Source organism: Sinocyclocheilus anshuiensis, unplaced genomic scaffold (assembly GCF_001515605.1).
Source record: "Sinocyclocheilus anshuiensis isolate Anshui unplaced genomic scaffold, SAMN03320099.WGS_v1.1 scaffold941, whole genome shotgun sequence".
NCBI lineage: Eukaryota > Metazoa > Chordata > Actinopteri > Cypriniformes > Cyprinidae > Sinocyclocheilus > Sinocyclocheilus anshuiensis.
This window is the reverse complement of record NW_015555791.1, coordinates 324,158-337,749: the sequence shown is the minus strand read 5'-3', so window position 1 is coordinate 337,749 and position 13,592 is coordinate 324,158. Positions and strand designations below refer to the sequence as shown.

General features: G+C 33.5%; 1 protein-coding gene across 2 annotated transcripts in view; it reads right to left on the bottom strand.

Annotated features, from left to right (window-relative positions):
* The window catches only part of eps8l2 (EPS8 signaling adaptor L2), a 58,465-nt gene that overhangs the window by 32,853 nt on the left and 12,020 nt on the right, over nt 1–13,592 (bottom strand). Inside the window, exons 2-3 of one of the 2 annotated variants that reach the window (XM_016468945.1) lie at nt 12,443–12,493; nt 10,968–11,141 (exon numbers count right to left, since the gene is read on the bottom strand). In XM_016468945.1, the coding sequence (XP_016324431.1) occupies nt 10,968–11,141; nt 12,443–12,473 (205 nt within the window). In that variant the 5' untranslated portion in view covers nt 12,474–12,493. Of the gene's footprint in view, nt 1–10,967; nt 11,142–12,442; nt 12,495–13,592 lie in introns of both variants that reach the window. The other variant, XM_016468946.1, reaches the window with a different exon arrangement.

The following is a 13,592-nucleotide window of genomic DNA, read 5'->3' as shown; positions in this document are numbered from 1 at the left end:
TGTTTATTTTAGATCTGTGTGGCAGCAGCAGTATACAGTAAATAAATCAATAAATGCACTGCTCTGTTGTCTCCTCTGAAGCTGAGACTCTAAACAGTGTTCTGTGCTCGTCTGTGCAGCCAAAGATAGAACAGTTAGCATGTTTTGCTCAAACTTTCGTCATGGCATTAGAGCTGGTACACTGTTGTTGCTTGCGAAATCAGAATTACGGCGCTGTGGGTGTAAACTTACAGATTAAGGGTATTATTATAATATTATAATGAGATCCCTTTGCCACGTCACCAAGGGAGCGAAATCTGACGCACTCGTTTTCTCAGACGCTTGCAGAAAAAGGCTTCCCAAAACAAAGTTACTGGGTTAATCTTTTTCACGTTTCCTTGGTTGGTAGATGCACTGGGGACCTGATTATAGCACTTAAAACCTGGAAAAGTCAGATTTTCATGATTTCATTTTCATGTCACCTTTAAGGAAATTTAAGAGAAACATTTGAAACAAATTTACTTGAAAATAAAATTAAACAGAAATGAAAAAAGTAAAATAAAATAACATCTTAGTATTAAAATCAACAATTTTCTCTAGGTAAAACATTGCAAAAAATATTTTGTATTTTGTATCTCAGTATTTTTTGTCTTTTTTCCAGTAAAAATATCTAAACATACTTAAATCATTCTTACTTCAGATGCAAAATGACTTCAGATATAAATTCTTGTTTCTGGAAAATGTATAAAAATTAAGTTTTGAGTTTATACTTAAAACAAGAAAAAAAATCAGCCAATGGGGTAAGAAAATTAAACGTAATTGAAAGGGTTTTAGGCATAGTTTTAAGCATAAAGTCACGTAATTTTGATAAGATATAATTCCTTGTTTTCTGAAACGTTGCTTCTCAAGTAAATGTATCTATGTTTCATTGAAGAACTGAATGTACTGAGCACATTTCTTTTTAATATTTTAATACCGGTAAGTCTTGTTTTCTGAAAAAAAAAAATCATTTTAGTAAATATATATTGATTTAAGAATGTTTAGATGTTTTACTGAAAAACAAAAATACTGAGTAAGATTTTTTTATTTATTTATTTATTTATTTTTTTTTTTTATTGCAGTGTAGTTATTTTAGATTTGGGTCTGACTGAAAGTATGACATAAGTACATTTCTTCTCCTCACAGTATTTACACATAAACTTCAGTTTAAACAAGAATAAAAGATGGCCTTCGGCAGAAAATCTCTCCGCTGGAAACCTTTGACCCTCAAACAAGTCTATTTGTGCTCACACACACACACACCGTCAGGCAAGCGCTGTCCTAACGTGACTGCTGGAGGTCCAGTAACACAATCTGTCTCACCTCTCTGTCACTCAGCGTCTCTCACCTCTGCCTGTCTCTCACCTGTCTCTCTTTCACAACATGCACAACTGTCTTTCTCTGTTTGACTTTTGTTCTTCTGTGGAACACAAAAGAAGATGTTTTGAAGAGCATTGGGGTCCAAACAACTTGAATTTTATTGCATATACATATTTCAAAATATCTTCTTTTGTTTCGCAAAAACAGTTTGGAACGACGTGATGAAGGTCAATAAATAATGACAGAATTTACATTTTTATGTGAACTTTCTTTAACAAAACAACAGTTTGAAACACTTTAATAACTGTTTTTATTACAGTACTGTTCAAAATGTAGGGGTCTTATTTATTTTTTTCATTGAGAGAAATATTGTAATTACTGTTTTTAACTCCAATAAATAAATAGGGACAGTAATATTTTTAAATGTTTTTGAAAGAAGTCTCTTTACTTACTAAGGTTGCATTTATTTGATGAAATATTATTACAATTTAAAATAATATGTTAAAATGTAATTTATTCCTGTGATCAAAGCTACATTTTCAGCATCATTACTCCAGTCTTCAGAGTCACATGATCCTTCAGAAATCATTCTAACATACTGATTTGCTGCTCAAAAAACATTTATTATCATTATCTATGTTGAAAACAGTTATGATGCTTAATATGCTTATAGAAATCATGGTATTTATTTCAGGATTCTTTGACAAATAGAAAGTTTTGTAACTTTACACATCTCTTCACTGTCACTTGAATAAAAAAATAATAATAATATAGCGTATATTTAAAGTTTTTCAAACGTCAACCGATTTTTTCAACCATCTGTCATATAAAGACATTTTCCCACATTTTGATTGTCCTGTCAACGTTTTTAATAGTTACATATTCATTTTCCTTCATAACTACATCACAGAGGTAAAATAGATTGCAAATATGGTCTCATGTCACAAACAGCAACGATCTACATGATCTGTTGCCATCAAGACAAAACCTAATCCCTTTGCAGGTACAAGCGTCACCTGTCGTGATGCTGCCGGGCCAAACGGCTACAGTGTCCCATCTGGAAACAATTCAGGGAACACCATCTGTTACACACGGGCCGCAACAACCACACCTACAAACACACACAGCATCCTCTGCGCTTACAGTTTCAAAGCACCATTCTAACAAGCACAGTCAACAGCATATATTAAACCACAGGGGTGTTGCATTACTACGCAGTTGCTAGGGTGTTTTGGGTGGTTGCTACCGTATGGAAATTTGTCGTATGGTGCGAGTAATCTCTAACCATCACCAGCACAGATCCTGACCATCGGAAAATGGACAGAAGGTGAAAGCAAATGAGAGAAGAAGCGGAAAACTATAGAAGCCCTTTTCTGCCACGGGATAAAAAATAAGAAGTTGGTAATGGCAACTTTTTTTTATCTTGCAATTCTGAGAAAAAAAGTTGCGAGATATAAACTCAGAATTCTGCCCAGAATTCTTCTGATAAGTTTATATCACACAATTCTTTTTACATCTCACCATTTTAAGTTTACATCACATTTCTTCATTTCTAAATATTCTTAATTTACAGCTCACCATTCTGAATTTACATCTCACAATTCTAATTTACATCTTGCAATTATACGTTTATATCACATAATTTTAAGTTTACATCTCACAATTGTAAGTTTATATCCCAGAATTCGACATTTTTGTGTTGTGTCGGCACCGATAGCCTAGTGAGCAGTGCGCTGACATATAATTCCATTGCATTGCGAGCGTGCGTCCCAAGTTCGAATCACGGCTTGAGGACCTTTCCTGATCCCACCCCCCTCTCGCTCTCTCACTTCGCTTCCTTTCTACTCTATACTTTCCTATACTATACTCCTACTCTATACTATACTCTATACTATCTTAATAAAAGGCAAAATGGCAAAAAAATCTTTAAATTTGTCTTTCAGTTCTAAATTTACATCTCACAATTCTAAAATTACTTCTCGCCATTCTAAGTTTACATCTCACAATTCTAAGGTTCTATCTTGCGATTCTAAGTTTATACCTTGCAATTCTACATCTGCATCTCGCAATTCTAAATGTACATCTCAGAATTCTACATTTACATCTCGCCATTCTAAGTTTACATCTCACAATTCTAAATTTACATCTCACAATTCTAAATTTACATCTCGCAATTCTAAGTTTACATCTCACAATTCTAAATTTACATTACGCAATTACACCTTGCAATTTACACACCAGCACAGATCCTGACCATCGGAAAATGGACAGAAGGTGAAAGCAAATGAGAGAAGAAGCGGAAAACTATAGAAGCCCTTTTCTGCCACGGGATAAAAAATAAGAAGTTGGTAATGGCAACTTTTTTTTATCTTGCAATTCTGAGAAAAAAAGTTGCGAGATATAAACTCAGAATTCTGCCCAGAATTCTTCTGATAAGTTTATATCACACAATTCTTTTTACATCTCACCATTTTAAGTTTACATCACATTTCTTCATTTCTAAATATTCTTAATTTACAGCTCACCATTCTGAATTTACATCTCGCAATTCTAAGTTTATATCTCAGTTCTAAGTTTATATCTCACAATTCTAAATCTACATCTCACAATTGTAAATTTACATCTTGCAATTCTAAGTTTACATCTCACAATTCTAAATTTACATTATGCAATTACACCTTGCAATTTACATCACGCAATTCTAAATTTACATCATAAAGTTCTAAGTTTATATCTCACAATTCATCTCACAATTCAAAAATTGTCTTGCAATTTTGACTTTTTTTCCTCACAATTCTGAGTTTACATCTTGCAATTCTGTTTTCTTGTTTCCATCACAGAAAAAAATAAGATCTTTTAGATCTTAAGAAAATTAAACGTAATTGAAAGGGTTTTAGGCATAGTTTTAAGTGTAAAGTCACGTAATTTTGATAAGATATAATTCCTTGTTTTCTGAAACTGTTGCTTCTCAAGTAAATGTATCTGTTTCATTGAAGAACTGAATGTACTGAGCACATTTCTTTTTAATATTTTAATAAGTCTTGTTTTCTGAAAAAAATTAGTCATTTTAGTAAATATATATTGATTTAAGAATGTTCAGATGTTTTACTGAAAAACTAAAATACTGAGTAAGATTTTTTTTATTTATTTATTGCAGTGTAAAGTTATTTCTTTTAGATTTTAGGTCTGACTGAAAGTATGGCAGAAGTACATTTCTTCTCCTCACAGTATTTCCAACCTCAGTTTCCAACCTGATGACACTTTACAACACTTGCAACACTGATGACACTTGCAATTTTGACTTTTTTTCCTCATAATTCTGAGTTTACATCTTGCAATTCTGTTTTTTTTTGTTTCCATCACAGAAAAAAAAAGCAAATTGCATTTTGTTTTGTTTTTGTAATCTCACAATTCCAACTTTTCTTCTCAGAATTGCAAGTTCATCTTGCAATTCTGTTTTCTTGTTTCCATCACAGAAAAAAATAAGATCTTTTAGATCTTAAGAAAATTAAACGTAATTGAAAGGGTTTTAGGCATAGTTTTAAGTGTAAAGTCACGTAATTTTGATAAGATATAATTCCTTGTTTTCTGAAACTGTTGCTTCTCAAGTAAATGTATCTGTTTCATTGAAGAACTGAATGTACTGAGCACATTTCTTTTTAATATTTTAATAAGTCTTGTTTTCTGAAAAAAATTAGTCATTTTAGTAAATATATATTGATTTAAGAATGTTCAGATGTTTTACTGAAAAACTAAAATACTGAGTAATATTTTTTTTATTTATTTATTGCAGTGTAAAGTTATTTCTTTTAGATTTTAGGTCTGACTGAAAGTATGGCAGAAGTACATTTCTTCTCCTCACAGTATTTCCAACCTCAGTTTCCAACCTGATGACACTTTACAACACTTGCAACACTGATGACACTTGCAATTTTGACTTTTTTTCCTCATAATTCTGAGTTTACATCTTGCAATTCTGTTTTTTTTTGTTTCCATCACAGAAAAAAAAAGCAACTTTTCTTCTCAGAATTGCAAGTTTATATCCTGCTATTGTAAGTTAACATTGTGACTTTTTTCAGAATTACAAGGGAAAAAATACATATTGTGAGTTAAAAAAAAAAACACAATTAACTTTTAATTACATTTTTTTTTATCCCATCAAGGAAAAAGGCTTGCATAGAAAGAAGACTAGATTTAACATATTACATTGTTTACTCATAATGCTGTCCTGAGCCAGTCAATCTTAACAGACAATGTCTTTCACTCATTTATCTGATGATGTGATAAGTGTGTGGGGTTTGAAGCATTCCACCTCATTTGCATGGCCTCTTTGCAAGCATGACTCTGCTGATTTATTTTTATTTTTTTGCATGGACTGGTTTGCAGAAGGCTGATGGGAAGTGAGGTTTAAACCAAGTACACGACACAATAAAACCAAACCACAGGAACAGATTTAAAGGCATAGCTCAGTGTGTATGAGCAAACAGAAATGCGAAACTTTGCAAGAGCATCAGGTTTGACTCTGCATGTGTTCATTTGTGTTCCCTTGGCAGGACTGTGTACCGTCCCATGGGTCATTGCCAGAGTGCAGAACACAAAAACATAAAAACATGTTGTGTCTGTGATGTAAGACTCAGGTGCATAAGTGCACACACACACATAAACACACGGGTGAATTGCACAGAGCCTATAAAGAACATACCCTGGTCATATTTCATCCCAGTTTCTAAAGACATAATAAATAATGATTTGCATAAGGAAAATTAGGTTTATTAAAATATTTTGATTGTGACTTTTCTATGCTTTTATTTATTTTTTAAATCAATGCAAAATATTTTTTCTCATTACCGTAGTGCAAAGAAATTATTTATAATAATTTATGCAAATAAATTGTATTATTTACCCAATATTATTTATTTATTAATTCTGATGATTTGTATTAATTTACAACCCCATGGCAGTAATGAGAATTTTATTTCACTTTTTGCATTATGATAATGAAATTTGGTTGAATTTTTTTTAAATCGGAATAGTCATAAAATAAAAATATATATTTAAATTTAAAAATATATTAAAATATTTTGCATTGTTATGAAAAGTTATTTTTCAAACAATCAATGCAAAATATTTTTACTCTCAATACTGTAATGCAAAAATAATGATATATTATTTAATATGTTAGTTTGCTTGTTAGTTTATTTATTTATTTAAAAAAATTTTAATATCCAATTGCATTACAGTAATGAGATTTTGAAAACTTGGTCGCAAATGTGCTTGTGTCATTAATTTTTTTTTTTATCTAAAATAGGCTTTGTTTTCTTTAAGCAAAATATAAGTTCTTATTATTTTCTCATGAGTTTGGGTTGAAATATGAACTGGACATGTTCGTCTTGAGCTAGTATTACTGTACAGTAGGTGAACACCTTCCAAAACCCATCAGTCACTGACACTGTTTCTCTCTCAACCTCATTACAATAAGCCATCAACCAAGGTTCTTTAAGAGTTTGAGTTTCTGGTAAATGATAAATATTACATTTAGGAAGGAGAAAGCAGAAAGGATCTCTCTTGTCTTCTTCATGTTGCCCTCTCTTACTTTCATTCTCATTTTCTCTAAAGCTCAAAAGCCTCTTTTATGTACATGTCAGACCGGGTTAACCACACGCCCCCTTTTTCCAGACACACCCGGCTGGGCACAGAGGCAGACTGTGTGTATATTTAGGACGAGACGCACACACACCGAGTAGTCATGACGGCAGGCGTATGACAAACACCCTGCTCCATACATTCCTTTAAAGTTAGTATTATTCAAATTTAGCACTCATGTCTCCACTATTCACACTAAAAAAGTAAATTTATGATTATATTAAGCCTTTATTTAACCAGGAGAGAACCTCACTGAGATTAAAAATCTCTTTTACAGGAGTGTCCTGGCCAAGATAGGCGGCCCAGTTATACAAATAAATGCATGACAAACAACAATACATCACAACAATAAAATATCAGCATTAGAAGCATTTGCAAATCATTAAATCATTTTCTATTGCACACAAAAGTGTTTTAAAATTACTAAAAGACACCAACTGATTTAGCCGCAGTTTCATTTGAAGAGAGTTCCAGTCTGACGGTGAGGCATATTCAAAAGCAGTTATACCTAGATTAGTTCGAGCTAAAGGTACATGGAGATTATAATAAAACCAACTAATTTTAATCCGTAATAAATCTTAAGGCACCATGATACACAGCTTCCAGGGAGGCAAGATAAGAAGAGGCATGCTGATACACTACATCCCCGTAGTCATATATATAAGCATAGATATCTGCTCCATATGCTTAAAAATCAAGGTTCTTTGCATCAGTTGTTCCATAAAGAACCTTTAACATCCATAGAACCTTTTTATTGCACAAAAGATTCATTTCTTTAAAAAAAGTTATTTAGTATGGGATCTCGTTTCCAACAAGGGATACAATAAAAAAGGTAATTGTGACTTTTTATCTTAATTTAGGCTTTCTTTCTCACAATTCTGAGATAAAATTCTGAGAAAAAATATGAATTGTGAGATATAAATTCATAATTTTAAGAAAAGTTTGAATTGTAAGAACAAAATGTATAATTCTGAGAAGAAAATTCTGAATTGTGAAGTAGAAATTCGCAATTTTGAGAAGAAAAGTCTGAATTATAAAATTGCAGTTGCGAGAACATTTTTTTCTGAATTGTCAGATATAAATTCATAATTTTGAGAAGAAAATCTGAATTGTGAGGTAGAAATTTGCAATTGTGAGAAAAAAAGTTTGAATTGGGAGATATAAATTCATAATACTGAGAAGAAATGTCTGAATTGCGAGGTAGAAATTTGCAATTGGGAGATATAAATTCATAATTAAAATACAATTTTAATTGTGAGAAATGAAAGAAATGTCTAAATTGTGAGATATAAACTTGCAATTGCGAGAGAAAAAAAATCTGAATTGTCAGGTATAAATTCTGAGAAGAAAAGTCCAAATTGTGAGATAAAAAGTCAGACTTACCTTTTCATTTATTTTGTGGCGGAAACAAAAATAAAAACAGAATTGCAATATGTGAACTCAGAATTCATAAAGAAGCCAGAATTGCGAAATGTAAACTTGTAATTGTGAGAAAAAAAACAGAATTGTGAGAACAAAAGTTGCAATTACCTTTTCTTTAATTCTTTTAATTCTTTAATTTTTTTTTATTACTCTGCAAAAATAAGCTACCATAATTTTGATATTAAAGTGCCCCTATTATGCCATTTCCAATATTGCCTTTCATGCAGTGTGTAATGTAGCTGTATGTGAATGTAAACGATCTGCAAAGCTGTAAAGCTGAAAGTGCACAATAAATAAAGTTATTGTCTCCCAAAATAAAGAATCGACTCTGAACAGCTGAAACAAGTCGTTAGTAATTCGAATCCCACTTCCGTGACGGCTACATGTCACGGGGTAACACATTTGCATAATGCGCAACTATGTTCTACGTTGGCCGGCCGCGAACAACTTGACCCCGCCCCCAAACACAGACTGCTTCTCTAATCTCGGCGAGTTCAACGCGGGATTCACAAAACGCATGCTGTTGAAAGATGGATCAGTATCCTGTTTATTTGGATCAGCTGCTGCACTGAATCACAACTTGTAAGTATGATAAATAATAGATGTTTAAATTTTCTATATAGTGTTCAAAATACAGAACTATTGAAATAGAAGTATCGTTTCTGAAACGCGCTGTACACCGTAGACCAATCACAACAGACTAGGCCATCTGACCAATCAGAGCAGAGCAGGCTCACAGAAAGGAGGGGTTTAGAGAGACTGAAACTTTGAACTGCTTCGAACGAATCGTTTGAGAATCGCTGGAAAATGAGCAGATATTAAATGCATATTTTGAGAAAACGAAAGCGTTTTTTGACATTGCATGCATATAATCCTATTGTAGGAGACTCCCAAAACAATATTAGGAACCATAAAAATGGCATAATAGGGGCACTTTAAAATGTTTTAATTATTCATAATTAAAGTAAACTATGATGTTAAACCTTTCGTTCTAAAACGGATAGCTACGGCTGATCTGATTGGTTAAATCCTGCTTGAAGTCCTTGTAAAATAGCTGATATACACACACACCTGTGATTACGGTGACCTTACGTCCTCTTTTTCCTAAACCAACATGCCCTGGCCGGGATTTCTAAATTGACTTAAATTGCTGTTGTTGTTTTCTTTGTTTTCCTATTGTTTTCATACTTACTGAAGGTAATGACTGAAAAGTAGTTTGACAAATAGCATGCAGGCATTGTACATAATCGACCAATCATGGTGTGCAAGAAGACAGGATCTACAGAGAACAGTCAAATGCAAATACACATACAAAAAACGTATGAGGACTGTAGAGAGACTGTCGATAAGGAAAAAAAGCACAAATCCAGACATTTTAGTCCATTTAGGCCAGGATGTGTCTGGGAAAAGGAGATGTAAGGTCACCCTACACCCTACACCTGTGACCTACATCAATCGAAGCCTATAAGTCTATATATCAATAACATTACCAGAAGTAAAATACACCAAGTAAATGGTTCCCAATATAAGTGATTTCTCTGTCACTCATGACCTCAATAGTGTGAGGTCAGTCTGAAATATCCTGGCACACTCATTTGATAGGCAAACGTCTGATTGTTATGGTTTAGCTGAATCGTAGCGAGGCCTGTGAGCGCTGAGAGTGTGTGCGATATTCATGCAAATGTCCTACTGTACGACCAGGGTGTTTACATATCATACAGTGACGCTCTGTCTGTCATGTCAAAGGAAACAGGATGTGATTTCATAGAGGAGGGAAGAGCCATAGAAACACACAATAAACCACATCCATACACAACTACGTTACAGATACACATTGGGCCTTATACAAGCAGAACGAATCTGTAAAACTGTTCTTGCATAAATTGTTGCATTGATTTCACTGCAAAAATTAGAAAAGGACCTAAATTTAAAAACAAGCATTTGTAGCTAATTTTTTTTTACCAACTTAATAAAGAGTATAAAATATGTTAAAGGTGCTGTAAACTATTTTATTTTATATCTTTAAAGTAAAATAATTTATTTTATTGTATTTAAAGTGAAATATTTTATTTTATTTCAAAATTAGTATTTTTTGTTTCATAAATATGGCTCATCATATTTGTTTTAGCGCATACAGTAATATACCAACTTATTAAAGCATATGAAACATGTTAAAGTTAAATATATATTTAAAGTAAAATAAAATAATTTTTATTTTACTCAGTCAAGTAAAAAATATTTTATTGAATTTAAATTAAAAATTATTTTTATTTAAAAACAAGTATATTTTGTTTCATAAATAAGGCTCATCATATTTGTTTAAGCATTTTTTAAGGATTTTTTTTACCAAAACACGTTAAAGGTGTTTGAGGTGTTTCATACAAAAAAATGGCTAAAATCACCTTGCTGAAATAAAATAATTTATTTTTATTTTACTTTAAAATAAAATTAATTATTTGATCTTACTTCAAATATTTTATTTTATTTTATTTTATAAATGAAGCAAAAAGGATGAAATAGCTCACAGTACCTTTAATTCACAAATAAATATGACGTTTACTTACCAAACAGGGTTTTGGCACTGATCTTGCTGTCCGATCTGGCCACCCCACTGCGAAGAAGAGCAGAGGAGGATGAGGAGGGTGGAGGACGATGTCTGCTCTTCATTATTTTACAGCTTAGTTTTGATTTAAATACTCTAGACGGCACACACTCACTCTCCTGGTCTAATGTGAACACTGGACACAGATTGAGCAAGACTGATTAGAAAGATCTACAGGTTGTGAGAGCATATGGGAGTGAGGGAAGGGGGTATAAGAGAGAGAGAGAGAGAGACAGAGACAGGTTGTTTCCAACAGGGCAGGAAAGGCAAACATTCCCAAACAGTGCTGCTCTGTTAACTAAGACTGTAATATATACACTCACAATCTCACAAAAAATCACTAACTAGGGGATGTTTGGTTAGGTGTGTGTAGGTCTGAAAAAACATTAGTAAAAGCTACATTCATTTTACATGCATATAATGCCAGAAACATGCTATTTGAAAGTACACAAATGCATTGAGCTAATGCACCGTAAGTGCGCCGTCCTTTTGCGTTTCTTAACACCCCTCACTGCGAAGGTGATTATAGGTTGAAATATTTTCCAAAAATGAAAATTTGCTGAAAATGTACGATTTAAGACCATTCAAAATATCGATGGTTTTGGGGTTTTTATCCAAAATTAGCATTACACCACTTGCTCACCAATGGATGCTCTGCAGTGAATGGGTGCCGTCAGAATGAGAGTCCAAACAGCTGATAAAAACATCACAAGTAATCCTCACCACTCACAGTTCAGCAATTAACATCTTGTGAAGTGAAAAGCTGCATGTTTGTAAGAAACTAAATTATCATTACGCCGTTTTAAAGGGGTCATATAATGCGATACGAAGCGGAGTCCAGCACGGGGTCGCCACATGTGGTTGCCGCAAGCCTGCCGGCCGCGCCGTTCTCTAGCCCCCGGCCTCTGCTCACTCTAGGCCTCACATTTCATTACACCAAATACACCAAATAATGTTCTTTTTAGCAACATCATATGACCCCTTTAACTTCAAACCATCACTTCTGACCAAAATATCAGCTCATAATCCATAATAACGCTTCCTCCAGTGAAAAAATCCATCCACTATTGTTGCCCTCTCACATCAAAATCCACAGATATATTTTGTTTATAGCCGATTTGGTCTGTTTTTGCATGCAAACTTTTTCAACTGATGAAAGGCACCCATTCACTGCAGAGAATCTATTGGTGAGCAAGTGATGTAATGCTACATTTCTCCAAATCTGTTCAGATCAACAATCAAACTCATCTATATCTTGAATGGCCTTTAGGGTGAGTATAATGTCAGATAATTTTAATTTTTGATTGAACTATTCCTTTAACTAACTTTCTCAGTGAGAATCTTGTCACATATTATGAAATTCAAAACCAACAAGTTAAGCCAAGCAACTCTGTTCATATAATGTGTATAAGAGTATGAATCAAGTTTAAAACTTACTTGCTTGGTTTTGTTGGGGTCCCCAAAGCATTCATGTTCTACGACATCCACCTGCGACAAAGAGAGACAGACAGAATAAATGATTAACACCAAACTCCACCACAGGAAATGAAACATGGCACAGCAATTACAGTAAAACCAATCATCATTATTGTACTGTAATGTCTCCCTAAACAGGGTGTGTCTGACCCGAATTCCGCAGTAATGCACTAATGACCTGTTAACTGCCTCTTTAACTTGTCAGTTTACTTTGTCTTAATCTCTCACTAATCATCATGCTATTTTTGTTTTCCACACCTCCACCCTTCTCTCTTTCAAAGGCCTTTCCATTGTTTCTTTCTTTCTCTGTCTTGGCCGCTGTGAATAATTAATCTCTGTGTGACTCTTGAGGCACATGACTCCTTTGAAGAACCGTAAATGCATCAAACAGAGCATGAACCGACTGTCATCCTGTCTGCAATTTGCTCAGCTCTTCAATAATCAGTATGCATGTATTATTTGTTTTCAAAGGTCAAATTTATGTTGTCTAATCACTCTGTTGATTGAAGTAGCATTAACTTTTTCGTAATTTGAGAATAATGTTATTTAGATTTTAGCGTAACGTTTAGCAGCATTTTACAACAGCTTTAAGGCCTAAGAATTTAGAATTGGAACTACTAAACTGCTTGGAACTGCTGCTTTAAAATGCATCATGTCATCCACATTATTTGACTTATTCAAAACTAAAACTTACCCATTTAGGAATTATTAGTAATTTTTGTGGGGCGAAAAATCTTTAACAGTTAAAATAATATTGTACTTCATTGTACACACTTCATTGTGAGAACTTGCATTAAATACTAATAACATCAAAATGACGTTCCGTTGACGTTTTAGGAACATTTAAAAACATATATGCAACCTTTATGCAATGTTATCTCAAGGTTTTCTAACATTTCCTGTTACACAGACAGTCTTCATCACTATCTGAGCTTATGAAGTGTATCAAATGCCTCACTAAGCCTGTTTTACCACGGCACCGGGGTGTGATGAACCGCAGTGTTGTATCTGCTCTGCTGTCCGCTGTCCCGTAAAGATGCTGGAGCAGACAACAGCAGGCTGGCAGCCCAGTCTGAAACAAGACCTGCCTCTCCTCGGGACACGGACATTT